This window comes from Phodopus roborovskii, unplaced genomic scaffold (genome assembly GCF_943737965.1).
Source record: "Phodopus roborovskii unplaced genomic scaffold, PHOROB, whole genome shotgun sequence".
Classification (NCBI taxonomy): domain Eukaryota; kingdom Metazoa; phylum Chordata; class Mammalia; order Rodentia; family Cricetidae; genus Phodopus; species Phodopus roborovskii.
The window spans coordinates 594,328-610,311 of NW_026125851.1; the positions used below are offsets into that span (position 1 = coordinate 594,328).

The 15,984-nt window shown below is 38.8% G+C and overlaps 1 protein-coding gene across 1 annotated transcript; it reads right to left on the reverse strand.

Moving 5' to 3' along the window:
- Nucleotides 1-739: 739 nt before the first annotated feature.
- Nucleotides 740-15,571, reverse strand: LOC127217803 (vomeronasal type-2 receptor 116). Its single transcript, XM_051178800.1, has 7 exons — nucleotides 14,935-15,571; nucleotides 11,862-12,153; nucleotides 10,162-10,968; nucleotides 8,877-9,104; nucleotides 8,372-8,499; nucleotides 2,448-2,454; nucleotides 740-1,636 (listed from the first exon to the last, which is right to left on the reverse strand). The coding sequence occupies exons 1-7, from the start codon at nucleotides 15,177-15,179 to the stop codon at nucleotides 740-742; spliced, it is 2,604 nt and encodes an 867-aa protein (XP_051034757.1). The 5' UTR covers nucleotides 15,180-15,571.
- Between the last annotated feature and the right edge of the window lie 413 nt (nucleotides 15,572-15,984).

The window sequence follows — 15,984 nt, forward strand, 5'->3', positions numbered from 1 at the left end:
AGAACCCCTGTCCATGGGATGTAATTCCCAGGTTTAAGATGAATTCTTCCCATTTTAGTTAATCTTGTCCGCCAATACTATCAAACCCACCAGAGTTGTGAATTCATGATGATGTTAGGTTCCTGTCAAATTAACAATCTGAGGTAGCTATCACCTGTGATATCAGTTCCTTCATAGTATCAGAATGGAAAACCAATCAGCTTTCCCTTAGTTTTTGATGTAACAAAGATCTTTTACTTTAAAGTTTGTTGTGAGAAGAGTTTATACTAGGACCAAATATGGGTGTCCATGGACTGAGATTATAGGTTATTGAAAATACTAAGTTCCAATATAATGATAATTTCATGTAGTTTTTAATAGTAATGAACAAATTAATTCATAAATCAAGACATTTAAAAATACATTTCCAAATAAAACATGTGGTGAAGTTATAGTGAAACTGGGAATTCCAGAAGTGTCTGATATAATCCTATACTATCCTTCACCTTTGGTGTGATGGAAGCTAACATCATCTTGTACATTGTCCACAAGTCACATAAAAAGACACAAGTTATAGCTGAATGATTAGAAGGCTAAACAGCCCAAAATAATTTAGCTCTTGACATATTTCCAATGTTTCACAAACACAGAATATAATCTTTAAAGGATGTATACTGTAGGTGCTGGACTTTAACCTGTGAACTTCTGTTAACATCACTCAAAAATTTAAAAATGTAAAATGAGTTATTCTAAAGACTGATCATCTCCATTGAACTCTGTCTCCTGTGGCTTTCAATGAGATCTTAACAGGTCTCATGAGTATAACGTAGCACTTGGGGAAAAAAATACAGCCTAGGAGCCCTATGCTGGATGCCAAGATGGAGAAGACCTCCACAGCCACCATGACTTTCCCCTTGGTGCTGTGGTAAACAGGAAGGAAGGTGACCCAGACACTGCAGAACACCAGCATGCTGAATGTCAGCAACTTGGCTTCATTGAAGGTATCAGGCAGCTGCCTGGCCAAAAAAGCTACTGTGAAGCTCCCTATGGACAGGGCCCCCAGGTATCCCAGAACACAGTAGAATGCTATGACCGAACCCTTATTGCACACAATGATAATCTGAGAATGTTCAGAATGTGTGTCTATTTCCACAAAGGGAGGGGATGTACCAAGCCACATTCCACAGATGATAATTTGTATAATTGTACAGATGGGAATGATGAATCTGGGGGCCCCTGATACAAGCAACCCCCTCATCCTTCTTCCTGGAGTAGTGATCTGGAAGGCCAGGACCACAGTGATGGTTTTGGCCAAGACAGTAGACACAGCCACTGTGAACACAACTCCAAATGTGATCTGTTGTAGGACGCAGGTGACTGTGTTGGGCTGACCAATGAAGAGTAAGGAGCAGAGAAAACAGAAGGTGAGGGAGATGAGCAGAATGTAGCTGAGAGTTCTGTTATTAGCCTTCACAACAGGAGTATTTTGGTGCTTTACAAAAACTCCAAGGACAAATGCTGAGAGTGTCGAGAAGCACAGGGCCATGCCAGCCAGTGTCATCCCCAAGGGGTTTTCATAAGCCAGAAATGTCACAGCTTTTTGGATGCACTGGGTTCGCTCTGTGTTGGCATACTGATCATATGGACACTTCACACACTGATCAATATCTGTAAAGAAAAGTAATGTGTCATCAATACAACTTCAGTGAGTCCCTCACAGTTGAACCCCCCCCCCCACACACACAAATACACACTTTAAAGTAGTACATTCTGAAGATGGGCCTATTATTCTTCTGGCCACTGAAGCAAAGGAACAATAGACTACTGCTTTGAAGAATCTTCCTAGTTAATATGTATCTTCTTTACTATCAAGTAAATAATGAATATTTTTCATGTGTCTTGTGTATTCATAAAACTTTTTTTCTTATCTCCAAATTAAGATAAAATAACTATTTTCATTATACATTTGGTATGTTATGGTAATTTAGGCTTGCAATTTCACAAAAGCAAACATTTATTTCCCTTGTGTCCCTAGAACATTGGATGTTCATGGTCTCCAAGAACTTGAAGTTTGGGTGTCTGATGGACACTGTTACTTTCTGTTCCATGGCAGAGAAAACTTAAAGCCCTCAAAACATGCTGAGAATTATATAAATATCCCACTGATGTATGTGAATACATCATTAATTAACAACTGTTAAAGTTTATGCTTTAAAAACATCATGTCTTATGTTGTGCTTTTTTTATTAATTAATTTATTTTTTATTTTACATGTCGGTCCTAGTTCCCTTTCCCTCTCTCTCTCCCACCCTCCCCCCACCCTCCCTCCCTTTTGCCCTCTCCGCCCCCTCACATGCACCCTGACCACCCTCCTCTCCCATCCCCCCACCCCAATTCCACATGTAGGGCAATGCCATCCAGGTGGGGTCATGTAGATCTGTCAAGTCATTTGAAGTAGGGACTAGGACTTCTCTCCTGTCTCTAGGTTAAGGCAGTATCCCTCCATGGGGAATGTGTCCGCAAGGTCCTTTTGTGCACCAGGGATACATTCTGCTTCCACTGTCTGAGGTCCCTTAGACTGCTCAGTCCTTCTGACTGAGACCCATATTCAGGGGTGCCTGAGTAGGTCCCATGCTGGATTCTCAGCTATCAATCTGGGAGCCCATTAGCTCCTCCTTGTTGAGGTCAGCTGTCTCTCTGTGTTTCTGCCGCCTGGTCTTGTCCTCTCCCTCTGCATCTGGAGTCTAGTTCGACTCAGTGTTTAGTTATGGGTATTTGCTTCTGTTTCCATCAGGTATTAGGTGAGGGCTCCATGATGGTGGATAAGTTAGTTGTTGATCTCACTATCAGGGTAGGGCATTTATGGTAGCCTTTCCACGGTTGCTCAAATTGTTAGTTGGCAGCAGTCTTGTAGGTCTCTAGACCTTTCTTTAAGTTCAGTTTTTTGAGCTTTTTTTTAATTTAACAAAAACTTAGGTAATTTTTGAAGATGGAATGCCAAATGACTAGTGAAAAAATTTATGGGGCATTTTCTTAAATTAATAATTGTTGTAGGAAGATCTAACCTGAGAAATTGATCCTAGCTTGTATTAACAAAGTAAGCTATATGAGCCATGGGGAGAAAGATTCTAAGCAACTCCATGCTCTCTGCTTTAGTCCCTGAATCCAGGTTTCCTTCCATGATTTCTGTTCATGATATTCTGTAAGCTGCAGAGTAAAGCTAACTCTTTCCTTCTGAGGAAAGAGCTTTTAGTCAAGGCTTCTACAAAAAAAAAAAGAAAAAAAAAAAAGAAAAAAAAAAGAAAAGAAAAGAAAAGAAAGAAAGAAAAGGAAATCTAACAATTCCATCACCTTTGGTTTATTAAAAAAAAAAAAGTAACATCAAATTTGGGGGACTACAAAGCATATTTATATTGCACCAAATTGGTCCTCTGTAAATTATACCCTGAATTCACTGAAGTAGTATGTAGTCATCAAAAGTAACCAAAACTAGGTAATGAGTGAACTACCAAGGATATACAGAACAGATATACTACCTATACTTGGGGAAACATGACCTCCCTATGTGCAAGTTTTAATTTGCACAATAGAAATTTAATTTTTTATTTTGTTGCACAGAAACAATAGATAACTCTTGCTCAGCTTTCCAGTTTTCCCAGTCTCAGGTATTCACAGTTGCCAACAGTTCTTTCTGCAAGGCTGAGGCCTCGTGGTCTGTCTCTCATCCAATTCAGTATATCTTTTGGTGTCATAATGTTTGTACCAGAATGACTTCATCATCAGTGGAAAAGTGTTACCCACTGCTCACTCACACCGGAATTTGCTGTCACTTGTATGTCACTTGTATTTTTTTTTTCTTTTCTTTTTTTCTTTTTTCTTTTTTTCTTTTTGGCCATTGTTGTTTTATCTTGGTTATTATGGCCTGGTGTGATAAATTTGCAAAGTAATTTAAGTAATGAATTTTTGTGATATCTAAAGTAATTAGAACATATTTTTAAATGCTTCCCAAGTATCTGTGTTTCATCTTTTGAGAAATGCGTGTGAATCTCCTTGCTCTAATTTTTAATGGGGACGTTTGATTTCTTTTTTTTAATCCCCCTCTTAGGCAAATACTCAAATGATCCACATCCATGCAACAAAGACATCTGTTCAACTATGTTCATAGCAGCACTATTTGTAATAGCAAGAACCTGAGAGCAACCTAGATGCCCCTCAGTTGAAGATGGATAATGAAGATGTGGGACATCTACACAATGGAATACTACTCTGCAGAAAAAAAAAAATGGTATCTTGAAATTCGCAGGCAAGTGGATGGCACTTGAAGAAACCATCCTGAATGAGGTAACCCAGTCACAAAAAGAGGAACATAGTATGTACTCACTCATATAGGGATTTTAGACCTAGAGCAAAGGATCACCAGTCTATAATTCACATCACCAGAGGAACTAGGATACAAGGTGTATTCTAAGAGATTCATATAAAGTCCCTCACAGAAGAGGGAAGGGACAAGTCCCCCAGAGCACATGGGAAGTGGGGTGGGAGCGAATGGAGATAGAAGTAGGAGAAAGAGAGAGGGAGGAGAGGAAAACACGTGAGACTAGGAAGATTGAGTCTGGGTAGGAATAGAAGACATGGGGGAGAGAGAGAGAGAGAGAGAGAGAGAGAGAGAGAGAGAGAGAGAGAGAGAGAACATAAAAGAGGGAGTCAATATTGGTTTGGAGAGAAAATTGAACCCAAAGAAAGGTCTAGAGACCTACAAGACTGCCGCCAGCTAACAATTTGAGCATCCGTGGAAAGGCTACCATAAATGCCCTTCCCGGAGATCAACAACTAACTTATCCATGGAGCCCTCATCTAATACCTGTTGGAAACAGAAGCAAATGCCCATAACATAAACACTGAGTTGAACCCAGATGCAGATGGAGAGGACAAGGCCAGGTTGCAGAAACACATAGAGACAGCTTACCTGAACAAGGAGGAGCTAATGCGACACCAGACTGATAGCTGGGAAGCCAGCATGGAACTGACTCGGGTCCCCCTGAATATGGGTCTCAGCCAGAAGGACTGAGCAGTCTAAGTAAGGGACCTCAGACAGGGGAACCAGGATGTATCCCTGGTGCACAAAAGGTCCTTGCGAACACATCCCCCATGGAGGGATAACTGCCTCCTAGTCCTAGTCCCTACTTCACATGACCTGTCAGATCTACATGATCCCAACTGGATGGCATTGCCCTACATATGGAATTGGGGTGGGGGGATGGGATGGGAGGGTGGTTAGGGTGCATGTGAGAGGGCAGAGAGGGTAAAAGGGAGGGAGGGAGGGAGAGAGAGGGAAATGGGATCGACATGTAAAATAATAAATTAAAAAGTAAAAAAAAATTATTTTTATTTTACATATCGATCCCAGTTCCCTCTCCCTCCCTCTCTCCCTCCCTTCCTCTTTCCCTCTCTCACACCTTCTCATGTTCCCTGACCACCCTCGCCTCCCATCCCCCCCCACTCCACATGTAAGGTGATGCCTTCCAGGAGGGGTCATCTAAATCTGTCAAGTCATTTGGAGTAGGGACTAGGCCTTCCCTCCTGCCGACGTTTGATTTCTTGATGTTTACTTTTGATTGGTCTTTGTATATTCTGCATACTAACTGGTTTCCTGATGTATCATCATAAAGTTTATTTTTACCATTCTGTGGGCTGTTCCTTCATGAAAAGAATGGTTTTGTTTACTGCTCATAAATTAGTACTGTCTTCTGTTCGTGAATTAGTGTGCTCTTCTGTTAACATTAAGTAAACATTCCCTTTTGTGCAAATTCCACACCATGATTTGTTGTTATTCATTATTAAATGAGTGCTATTTTAACTGCTATAAAATGGAATCTGAATAAAGCTGTTATCTCCAGTTATCTGATACATAGTGAGGCTGAATATTTTTTCATTGTTCATCAGCCATTTCTATTCCATCTCTTGAGAAATGATTACACCTTAAATTAAACTATCTCAATTACAGAGGAAAAAAGTATTGAAAACACTTCAGGTTATTATCTTTGTTGGTTAGGGCCAACTTGACATAAGCCTGGGCCATTTGGGGAAAAGGTCTCTCAATTGAGACAATGTTCCCATGACATTTGCCTATAGATACACCTTTAATGCATTTTCTTGACTAATGCCTTTTGTGGTATGCCTAGCCCACTGGGATGGTTAGCACTCTTGGGCAGGTGGTCCTTAGTGATATATCCAAGCAGTTCAAGCATGGTATAAGAAGCAAGCCAGTAAGCAGAGATCTTTCATTGCTTCTGTATCCATTCATGAGTTCTCAACTTAGCTTCCTGTCATGAGGGACTGCAAATGTAAACCAAATACTGATTTCCAAAGAGGCTGTATGAGTTTGCACTCCCAACAGCAGTGGAGTTCTTTCTCCACATCATCTCCAGCATAAACTGTCATTGGTGTTTTTGCTTTTCACCATTCTGACAGGAGTGAAATGATATCTCAGAGTCGTGTTGATTTGCATTTCCCTGATGGCTAAGGATGTTGAACACTTTCTTAAGTGTCTTTCAGCCATTTTATATCCCTCTATTGAGAATTCTCTATTTAGTTATGTACTCCACTTTTTAATTGGATTGTTTAGTGGTTTGGTGGCTATTTTCTTGAGATCTTTGTATATTTTGGAAATTTGTCCTCTGACAGATGTAGAGTTGGTGAAGATCTTTTCCTACTCTGTGGGCTGCCCTTTGTCTTATTGTCTGTGTTCTTTGCCTTACAGAAGCTTTTCAATTTCAGCAAGTCCCTTTATTAATTGCTGATCTCAGTATCTATGCTACTGGTGTTTTGTTCAGGAAGCGGTCTCCTGTACCAATTCATTCAAGCGTACCTCCCACTTTTTCTTCTGAGGGGTTCAGTGTGGCTGGATTTATGGTGATGTCTTTGATCCATTTGGACTTAAGTTTTGTGCATAGTGATAGATATGGATCTATCTGCAGTCTTCTATGGGTCAGCATCCAGTTATGCCAGTACCATTTGTTTAAGATGCTTCCTTTTTATATAATTTTAACTTCTTTGACAAAAATCAGGTGTTCATAGGTGTGTGAGTTAATATCAGGGGTTTCGATTGGGTTCCATTGGTCTACCTGTCTATTTTGTGCCAATACCAGGCTCTATAGTAGAGCTTCAAGTCAGGGATGGTGATGCCTCTGGAAGTTCCTTTGTTGTTTTGGCTATCCTGGGTCTTTTGTTTTTTCATATAAAGTTGAGTATTGTTCTTTCAAGGTCTGTGAAGAATTGTACTGGGATTTTAATGGTGATTACATTGAATCTGTAGATTGTTTTTTCAAGATTGCCATTTTTACTATGTTGATCCTGCCTATCCATGAGCATGGGAGATCTTTCCATTTTCTGGTATCTTATTTAATTTCTTTGTTGAAAGAGTCAAAGTTCATGCTAAATAGGACTTTCACTTGTTTGGTTAGCATTATCCCAAAATATTTTGTGCTGTTCATGGTTATTGTAAAGGGTGATGTTTCTCTGATTTCTTTCTCAGCCTCTTTATCATCTACTAGGGCTACTAATATTTTTGAGTTAATCTTGTATCCTGACACTTTGCTGAAGGTGTTTACCATCTGTAGGAGTTCCCTGGTAGAGTTTTTCAGGTCACTTATGTAAACTAGTATGATTTACTCTTAAAATGTATATAGTATTACTTAATTTATTCTGCAGGACTTTTGCATAAAAATATTTAGCTTTATGACTAAACCCTAAATGTACATCTTCATAGATTTTCTTTCCTGTTCACATGTGAATTACAGAGAGCATAAAACATAATTTTCCCATTGGGATCAATCTATGCCACTTATTTTTATGTGAGTCATATGCATTACTTACTATGTGTGTTTAGCTTGAGTATTTTGCCTGAATTTTTTGTCTGTGCACCACAAGTGTATATTGCCCACTTCATTGCTAAGTCTCTGCTATAATATCTGAATTTTTTTAAGACAAATCTACTGTTTATTAATATTTGATATGTTTCAAGAACAGTTTTGGGCACTGGGAGAGTTAGCCTGTGCCAGAGTAATGGTATTAATGTCAAGTTAATACAGTTACAAAAAGATTGGACATAGATACATGTATATAGATTCCACATGTAAATTTACCTGGGAGAAGAGAATCATAGACTCCTTTGGAGTTATCAAAAAGTAGTAACTTAATAAAACATGGCCATTAATCATGCAAAGCCACCAAATATGGGCTATTGCAAGGGGGTATGTTGTTGATGGTTATGATTATTCATTACCAACCCAAAATCTTAAGAATTCAGTCTATGTGACTATCTTGTGCATGATTTCTACTTCAAACCATGGGTTAAAAATAAAGGTGGGTACCTCATTCTTAATGCACACACTTGCCTGTACCATTGGAAATTTCATTTTCTGGGCAGAGGCTGCAGTCAAAACAGCAGACAGCCTTGCCTTCCTGAAGAGATCTCCTGAATCCAGGACCACAATTTTCACTGCAAACTGAGATGGGAGTCTGAGGAAATCAGAGATGTGAGGACACATAAGAACTGGTCTGGTAACTGAATTTTATGAGTGTACTTGATTGAATTTAATTTTATAAATCTAAATTCAGTTAATTAATGAATGTATGCATGCACCCTATAATAGGATATATGTATAATACACATATAAATATAATGTAAACAAACATATATATAATATTTATAAACATTTCTATACATGGGAAGAATGTGACAATACTTGAAATATTTGAACATAAAAAGTGAGTTTTTAAATACACCAGTGCTGTCACCCTTATTTTATATGAAGATATGAGATTCACCAAAGCATTTTCCCCACTTTTTTATACTTTTCTGTCTTGTGTAAAGCATGTTGTAAGATCCCACCCACCTCTGTAACTCCTGTGCTCCACTCTATCTTGTCCTCGTAGAGTGACAATTGTTGACCAGGTGGCAAATATGGGGAAAATGTTCCTATTTTTACTTTATATCCAAGACCTTGTGGAAAATTCCAGAAGTTCAGGATGTCATAATCTATATGAATGTCTTTTGAAGGATTCAAAGTTACTGAGTCTCCACTGGGATTCTTGAATTGAATGTTCTTCAGGACGCGGTTCAGCTAAGGTATATTCATGATTTAGAAAAGGGATGTTCATTGTTAATATAAAAACCTGAATTATGTCATGTTCACATTTTAATTACCCAGTCCTTCAAAATGAAGCATCATTACAAGTACATAATTGAAAAAAAAATAATTACAGTGAATTAACAAAATTATCCTATAACTATGTGGACAGAATATTTGGATAAACTCAGGTTTGCTATGAAATACAGTGGTTTACAACACTAATCATTAAAGTTTGTGATGGTTAGTTCTAACTATGAACCTGACACAATATAGAACCACCTGAGAGTTAGGACTCAGTGAAGAATTTTCTAGATTAATTTGGCTTCTGAGTATGAGAGATTTTGTAACTTGGGTTATTAAGACTCACCTTGAGTTTAAGCAGGAACATTTCATGAGTTGAGCCTGAACTGAATACACTGATGTGAGTGATTTGAGCAATAACATTCATGCTATAACTAACTGCTCTCTGCTCTTGATTGTTGATGTTGATGTACCAAGCTGCTTTAAATTCTTGCTACCTTGACTTCTTTGGGATCATGGACTGTAAATTGGATTTATGAGTCAAATAAGGCCTTTCTCTTTTAAGTGGCTTTTGTCCACATAGTTTATCACAACCAAAGGAATCACACCTAAGACAGTCTCTATAACAGACATAGTCTGAGGAGATGTTTTAGATCACTTTGTTAGTTGGCACTGTACACTATTTAGGAACCTGAAATGTCAGGTCATTTCTTATTTATATTCAAGACTATAATGGGAAGACATTATGGCTTTTCTGTTGAGAACCTTAGAAGCCCAAGATACTGTTAACCCTTCATCTTTAACATAAACTTTGGCCTTCAAAACTTCAATATTTCCTTATATGATATTGGCATTTTGATTATGAATCCTGCCCAAATACACATTTTCCTTTTAAACGGGAAAAACAGTCTATAAGATTTCTTTTTGGAAAAAAAAAAATCCCAAGTACTTGTTTGGAGCACCTGTGGGGCCATTTAACTAAGTTCCTGTGGTGACATTCTGCACCATCGAAATGAAAAGCCATTACCTTCCAGGGAGGAAATCTCATTTTTCCTCCATTTTTCACTGCTTGCTTGTCTATTTGTTGCATAAGCATCTTGTGGAGTGTGTGTGCTACAGCATATACAGCATTGTATACATGATAACTGCCATCACTCATGGCAGTGTCAAAGTGGTACCAAGGTAACCATTCCAAGGAACCTCTAGATGAACAATTTTCTAATGCTTTGCAGGAAGTATTAGAGATTGCGCAATTAAAATAAATCTCCCACAGTCTTGCAAGGAAAATGTCTTCTGGGTATTTGGAAGGGGTTACTGTCTTTACAAAGTCCTTAAAAGTAGAAATCTCACCATGGTGTTGTGAAAAGATGAGAGTCCCATGGAATGAGTCAAGAATAAAATGTCTCATAGCAGTAGAGATATCCCATTGTGAAGTGGTGACCCAGATTCTCCATGGAAATACATATTCCCATCTTCTAAAGAACACGCCAAAAGAAGAGTCAGTGTCACCATAAATGATAATGACTTTTGCTGAGTTCATCACAATCGGACTATTGTAGACATCAGTGAATATCATAGAGAACATATGGGTGATTGGGATCATTTCTTTGAAGGCAACACAGACTCTGTTTCTTTCCATCTCTGGTATTAATTCTGAGACAAAGTGAACACCCTTTTCTTCATCTGAGATCACCAGCCCCACCCAGTTCCATCTGAAGTAGACCATCAATGAGACCATGCCTAAGGCTAGAGAAGTGTCCTTGGTGGCCATCTGATACAGAGAAGGAAACTTTACTGGGTCATTCATATTTGGTTCAAAAGATCCAAAGGAAAGCTAAAGAAAAGAACAGGGAGTGGCATGAAGGAGAAGTATCCAGAAATCATGAACTCAATGAGTATGAAACACTAGCTTAAAGTTGTAAAAAGTTAAATTTATATTTAAATCAACTAACATATGGAGAGCATTCTATAACATGTGTGTATCTCGTGCCCTTCAGGTATATTTCAAACAAAATAAATGTCAATATATCAACAAATCTCAAGTGTACAGTCTTAAAGAATTCTTGTATTTCAAAACATACATTAGTTGGTTAGGATTGTGTGTGTGTGTGTGTGTGAGAGAGAGAGAGAGAGAGAGAGAGAGAGAGAGAGAGAGATGTGTAAGTACATATACATATGAAGGCTAGAAGAGGGCCTTGAGTGCCCTATACTTTCTCCCACATAATGTTCTTGAGGCATTGCCTCTCTACACTGAGATTCATGTTTTTATTGCCTTCCTAGAATCCACAGGGACTATCTTGTCTCTGCTGTGCTATCATGAGGACATTGGTGGTGCTGGCATCCAAATTCTTGTCCTTAAGATTGCACAGACAACATCTTGATTCCTGGCATATCGTTTATCCCAAGACTTTGTTGAATCACACACAAATGAAAAATTCTTTGTCTCTGTCTCTGCCTCTCTCTTAGTCTACCCCTCCCCATGGGTTTTCTTTTTCTAACCTTGGCTGCTCTGAAGCTAGCTCTGTAAACCAGGCTGTCCTGGAACTTACAAAGATCTACCTGCCTCTGCCTCCTGAGTGCTGGGATTAAAGGAATGTACCGCCATCACCTGTTAATATATCTTCCTTCCTATTCCTTAAATAGGAAGTCTTTCCTATTTATGTTTTTCTTTGGTATCCAATGTGGACATCAAAGGAGAATGCTTTCTTCCCATTTATGTAATCTTACCTGTGGAAAATTATAAAGTCCCAGAAATGTGCCAATTAAGGAAGAAATTTCCCATGTTGTTCCTGTGATTGCAGCGATAGAGTTTTCCTCTGTTCTGCAAGTGTAGTTTGGGATGAATGTGGTCTTACCCGTGAGCCAAATGAAGAAACTCAGCACCGTCACTTCTTGAGTTGGCCCAGCAATGTAGATACTATAACCCAGAGATGTGTTAGGCAAAAGAAGGGGGTTTCTGTTGATCTCTTCTACAGCAAAAGTCAAGGCCATTGCAAATTGGTAGTTGGTGGGATGGATACTGTGTAGAGGACATTACAGAACAATCTTCCATCACTATTTTCTTCAGAATGAATACAGTAACTGTCATTCACTAAAGAAAAGCTTTCCCTCACAACTTTAATGTTGAAAATACCTTGTTATTTGATGATAACATAAGATCATTCAGAAATCAGTAGGACCTGTGGTTGTGTTTAACAGTTTATATAAGGAGCTGTTCAATGATATTTATGTGACTTTTAAAATATTAGACCATTTCCTTTATCTATTTTAAGTATGAAGATAGAACAAGAAAACTATCTGCCATTCATGAAGCAGGAAGTCACTACATGATCATCACATGCCTTTATCTTAGAATGCCTATCCTTCATAAAAGTGAAAAACAGACTCTGTGTAGTGGGAGTATGTATGTTGTGGTGAGCCAGACTGAACAAAGACTTTCTAAGAGGGCCTGATGATAAAACAAAGGGAAATTTGGTTCTACATCCTTGTCTTAGTTTGTCATTAGCATAGCATATCTGGGGCTGGAACCAGTGAAATACAGGAGCCGGACTCGAGGTTTCTGACATGATCCTTCTACCTGGGCTGTGGTTATCAGTCCTAACGCAGGTGGTTCTAAGATATCTTGTAGTCTATTTGATAATATTGTCTGACTTAGCTGTCAGCTGCCCTTTGTCATTTTCCCATGGCAGTGAGTATATAGGATACTGCACTTCTTCACATACTTGCTTGGCATAAGTCATCACTTTATTAACCTGAGTGTGTATCCTCCCCAGGACATGGTAACAAATGTTTCTTATCTTATGGAATGATAAATGAGAAGTATAGTAGGATTCCATAAGGCTAGAGCCTGTCAACTTGGTGTGTGCAACAGTGAATAACAAGGATGCTCTCTCTTAAACAAGGTGGGAGGTAAACAGCACCCAAGATTGTCCTCTCAACTCCAAACATATACTTTCATATTCAGAACCACACACTCACACTCAAATTCACACATATTCACATGTGCAAGCACACACATGCATATGCATTCTCAAATACACACTGGCACACACACACACATACACATGCTAACCTCACACATGGGGTTGAGAGAGAAGTGACTTTGGAAGATGAAGGAGATGGGAGTGGGTTGGTGATGTGATGGGAATGAATCTGAAAGATGAGGGTGTGGTTGTAGGATGGAAGACAGATGTGTCATGGGGTGACTATGATCACCGGACATTGGAGCAAAAGTTATACTGTCCAAATAAAGTTAATTAATAAAGGAAACAAAACATAAAGAAGAAATATGTATTATTTACCAAGCTCATACAAGTTTGTGACCAATATTCAAAAAAAGTTTAGCTCGGACATAGCTTAGTAGATAAACTTCTTGCCTAGGAAAGCAGTAAAAATGTAGATACAAACTCAAGGCACAGTGCCTGCATGGTTACTAATGGTGGCACTAAGGATATGTCATGAGATCAGAGAGAGTATGATTGATGTAATTTGCAAGAGTAGACTTTGCAAAAGGTTTATTACTAAAGATGATGAATTCAGGCAGTTTAACATAATCACAGAGAATATCAGTTAATTGTACATTAAAATAAATACATATAAAATATAAATATTGGGTCATGCACAAAATTAGACAACATGTTGATAATTTTTACAACAAGTTTTCTTGCATCTCATCTTCGGTACTCTGAAGCTAGTAGGTTTGATGTTTGCCTCCCACATTGGAAAGTTATATTAGTATTGTTACATTAATATTATCACTAATGGCTGTTGTATTTAGATACCAAACAGATCCAGATCATAAACTCCCAAAATCTCTCTAAAATTTCTAGTGAGTTGCATCTCTTTAAGGAGTTGCAAAGAGTGGGATCTGTGGGAGTCAGAGCCATGGGGTACCACAGTGACAACAACATGCACATGTGACTGGCAGAGTTACTAAAAGTGAAAGGAGGCAATCAGGACAACATGATAGAGAATGCAAAGACAGCGTCCAACAGTTAGATGTGGGGAGAGATGAGATTGCTTTTAAGCAGAAACAAGTTATATGCTTTTCCTTCCTGCCATCTGTCTTCCTAAGTGTTGCACAACAGCCACAGGCAACACCTGTCACATCAGTTTCTGACAGGAGGGGCAAGATTTTGTGTCATTGGCATCTTCTCTGCTTACAGGAACAGAAGGCTCCTGTTCAGATTCTGTACAAGTCTATGTCAACCTTTGTTAAGCAGTTCTTTGATTGTAGTGATGACATTGTTAATAGTTAAAAGGATATTCCTGCACCAGCATTGGTCAGGAACTGGAGAGAATGTAAGCATCACAGCTGCCTGATTATAGTTAGTCCCTGGCCTGGCTTGCAACACCAAGGTTCAGGGGTACATCTGGAAGCAAATAATGATCTCCAAAGAGTTTTAAATATCTAAATACCAGTAGACTCCTCCAGGAAAATGGAACACACAGTAGCAACCTTTTGGTACAGACTTTAGGAAATGCTGCAACAAACCCTCTTTTGTAGAATTGACATTGTGTTGTCAACTATTAGTACTGAACTGCACACATTCCTTAAGTTGTGATTCTCAGTTATATAATTTGGTCCCTGCACAACAGCTGTCAACAAAATAGATGTGTTGAAACTGGCCGGGGCAGGTTTGTGCACTCAGATTTCAGTTATAAAAATAGAAGACAATAGACTACAATTAAAAACTCTTACCACTTTGGAATGGGAGTAATGTTGAGAAGACAAAGATGAAATGGACTAAGGATGTATCCTGAAGAATGGAGCTAGGAAGAGCAGGCAAGAGACACTTACCGTAGATAAATGTCTGTGCTTTCTGGCCCTTCAGTGTATGGAGAGGTTTGATAGGTATAAAGGGGTAAGAATGCACTGATCACCATGTCTCCATCCTGGTATACATTGTCTTCCAAAGAGACAAAACAGTTTGCCAAATTGCACAGACCCACAGGAAACTTCAGGGTCAAGAAGAAAGAAATCAAAGTGAGCATTGTCAGTGTTTTCCTGATCACAAATGGAACCTTCAGTGATGCTATGTGCATAGTTGCAACAGGTGAATGTGTATCCCTCTCTGTGAGTTTATAAGTTTTATAGACAGAAGAGGCCACTCAACCATCTATTTGTTCCAGATCAGCTTGCTACAATGCCCTAGAGAAATCTTCAACACTTTTTACCTTCAGGCTTCACATCTGAGATCTTCTGTCCAAGTGACAAACACAAGTTGGAAAAACAGGTCTAAGGATCATCCTCTCAAGTCCCTGGTATCATTATGCCATCAAAGTCTAAGAATAGCAAAGCCAGAGGGACCAACCCAAATGGGGAAGCTTGGCTGCCAAACTTGCATCCAAAAGCATTGTTTAAAAAGCCATTTGACATGATGTAAGCAGTTTGTCCCTGATGATTTAAAGTTAGATGCATGAAGAAAGAAGCAACACTGGAAGGTATCCTTTACATAAATAAAGCACAATCCTTGGCACTTTCCAAGATAGCGAGGGTCAGCTTATATATACAGAATCCTGTGTAGTCTTGCAGCACACACCGTGATGTCCAGTATGTGCACATACCTCACAGGTGCAGATTCCCATTGCCTTATGACAAAAAAGAAGAATATGTAATAGTGTCAAGACTTTTGTGAGCATAATTAACCTCTTTTCAATGAATTTAATCCCAGCCTACAGTAATGAGGTTCTGTCAGTAACTGTGTTACATGTCAAATTCTTATGGTTAATGGATTCCATTTGATGAATAGACATGAGGCTGCATGATTTTATGTCAACTTGAAACAAGCTGAAGTCATTTGAGTGGATAGAATCTCAATTATGGAAGCACCTTTACATAACTGGGTTG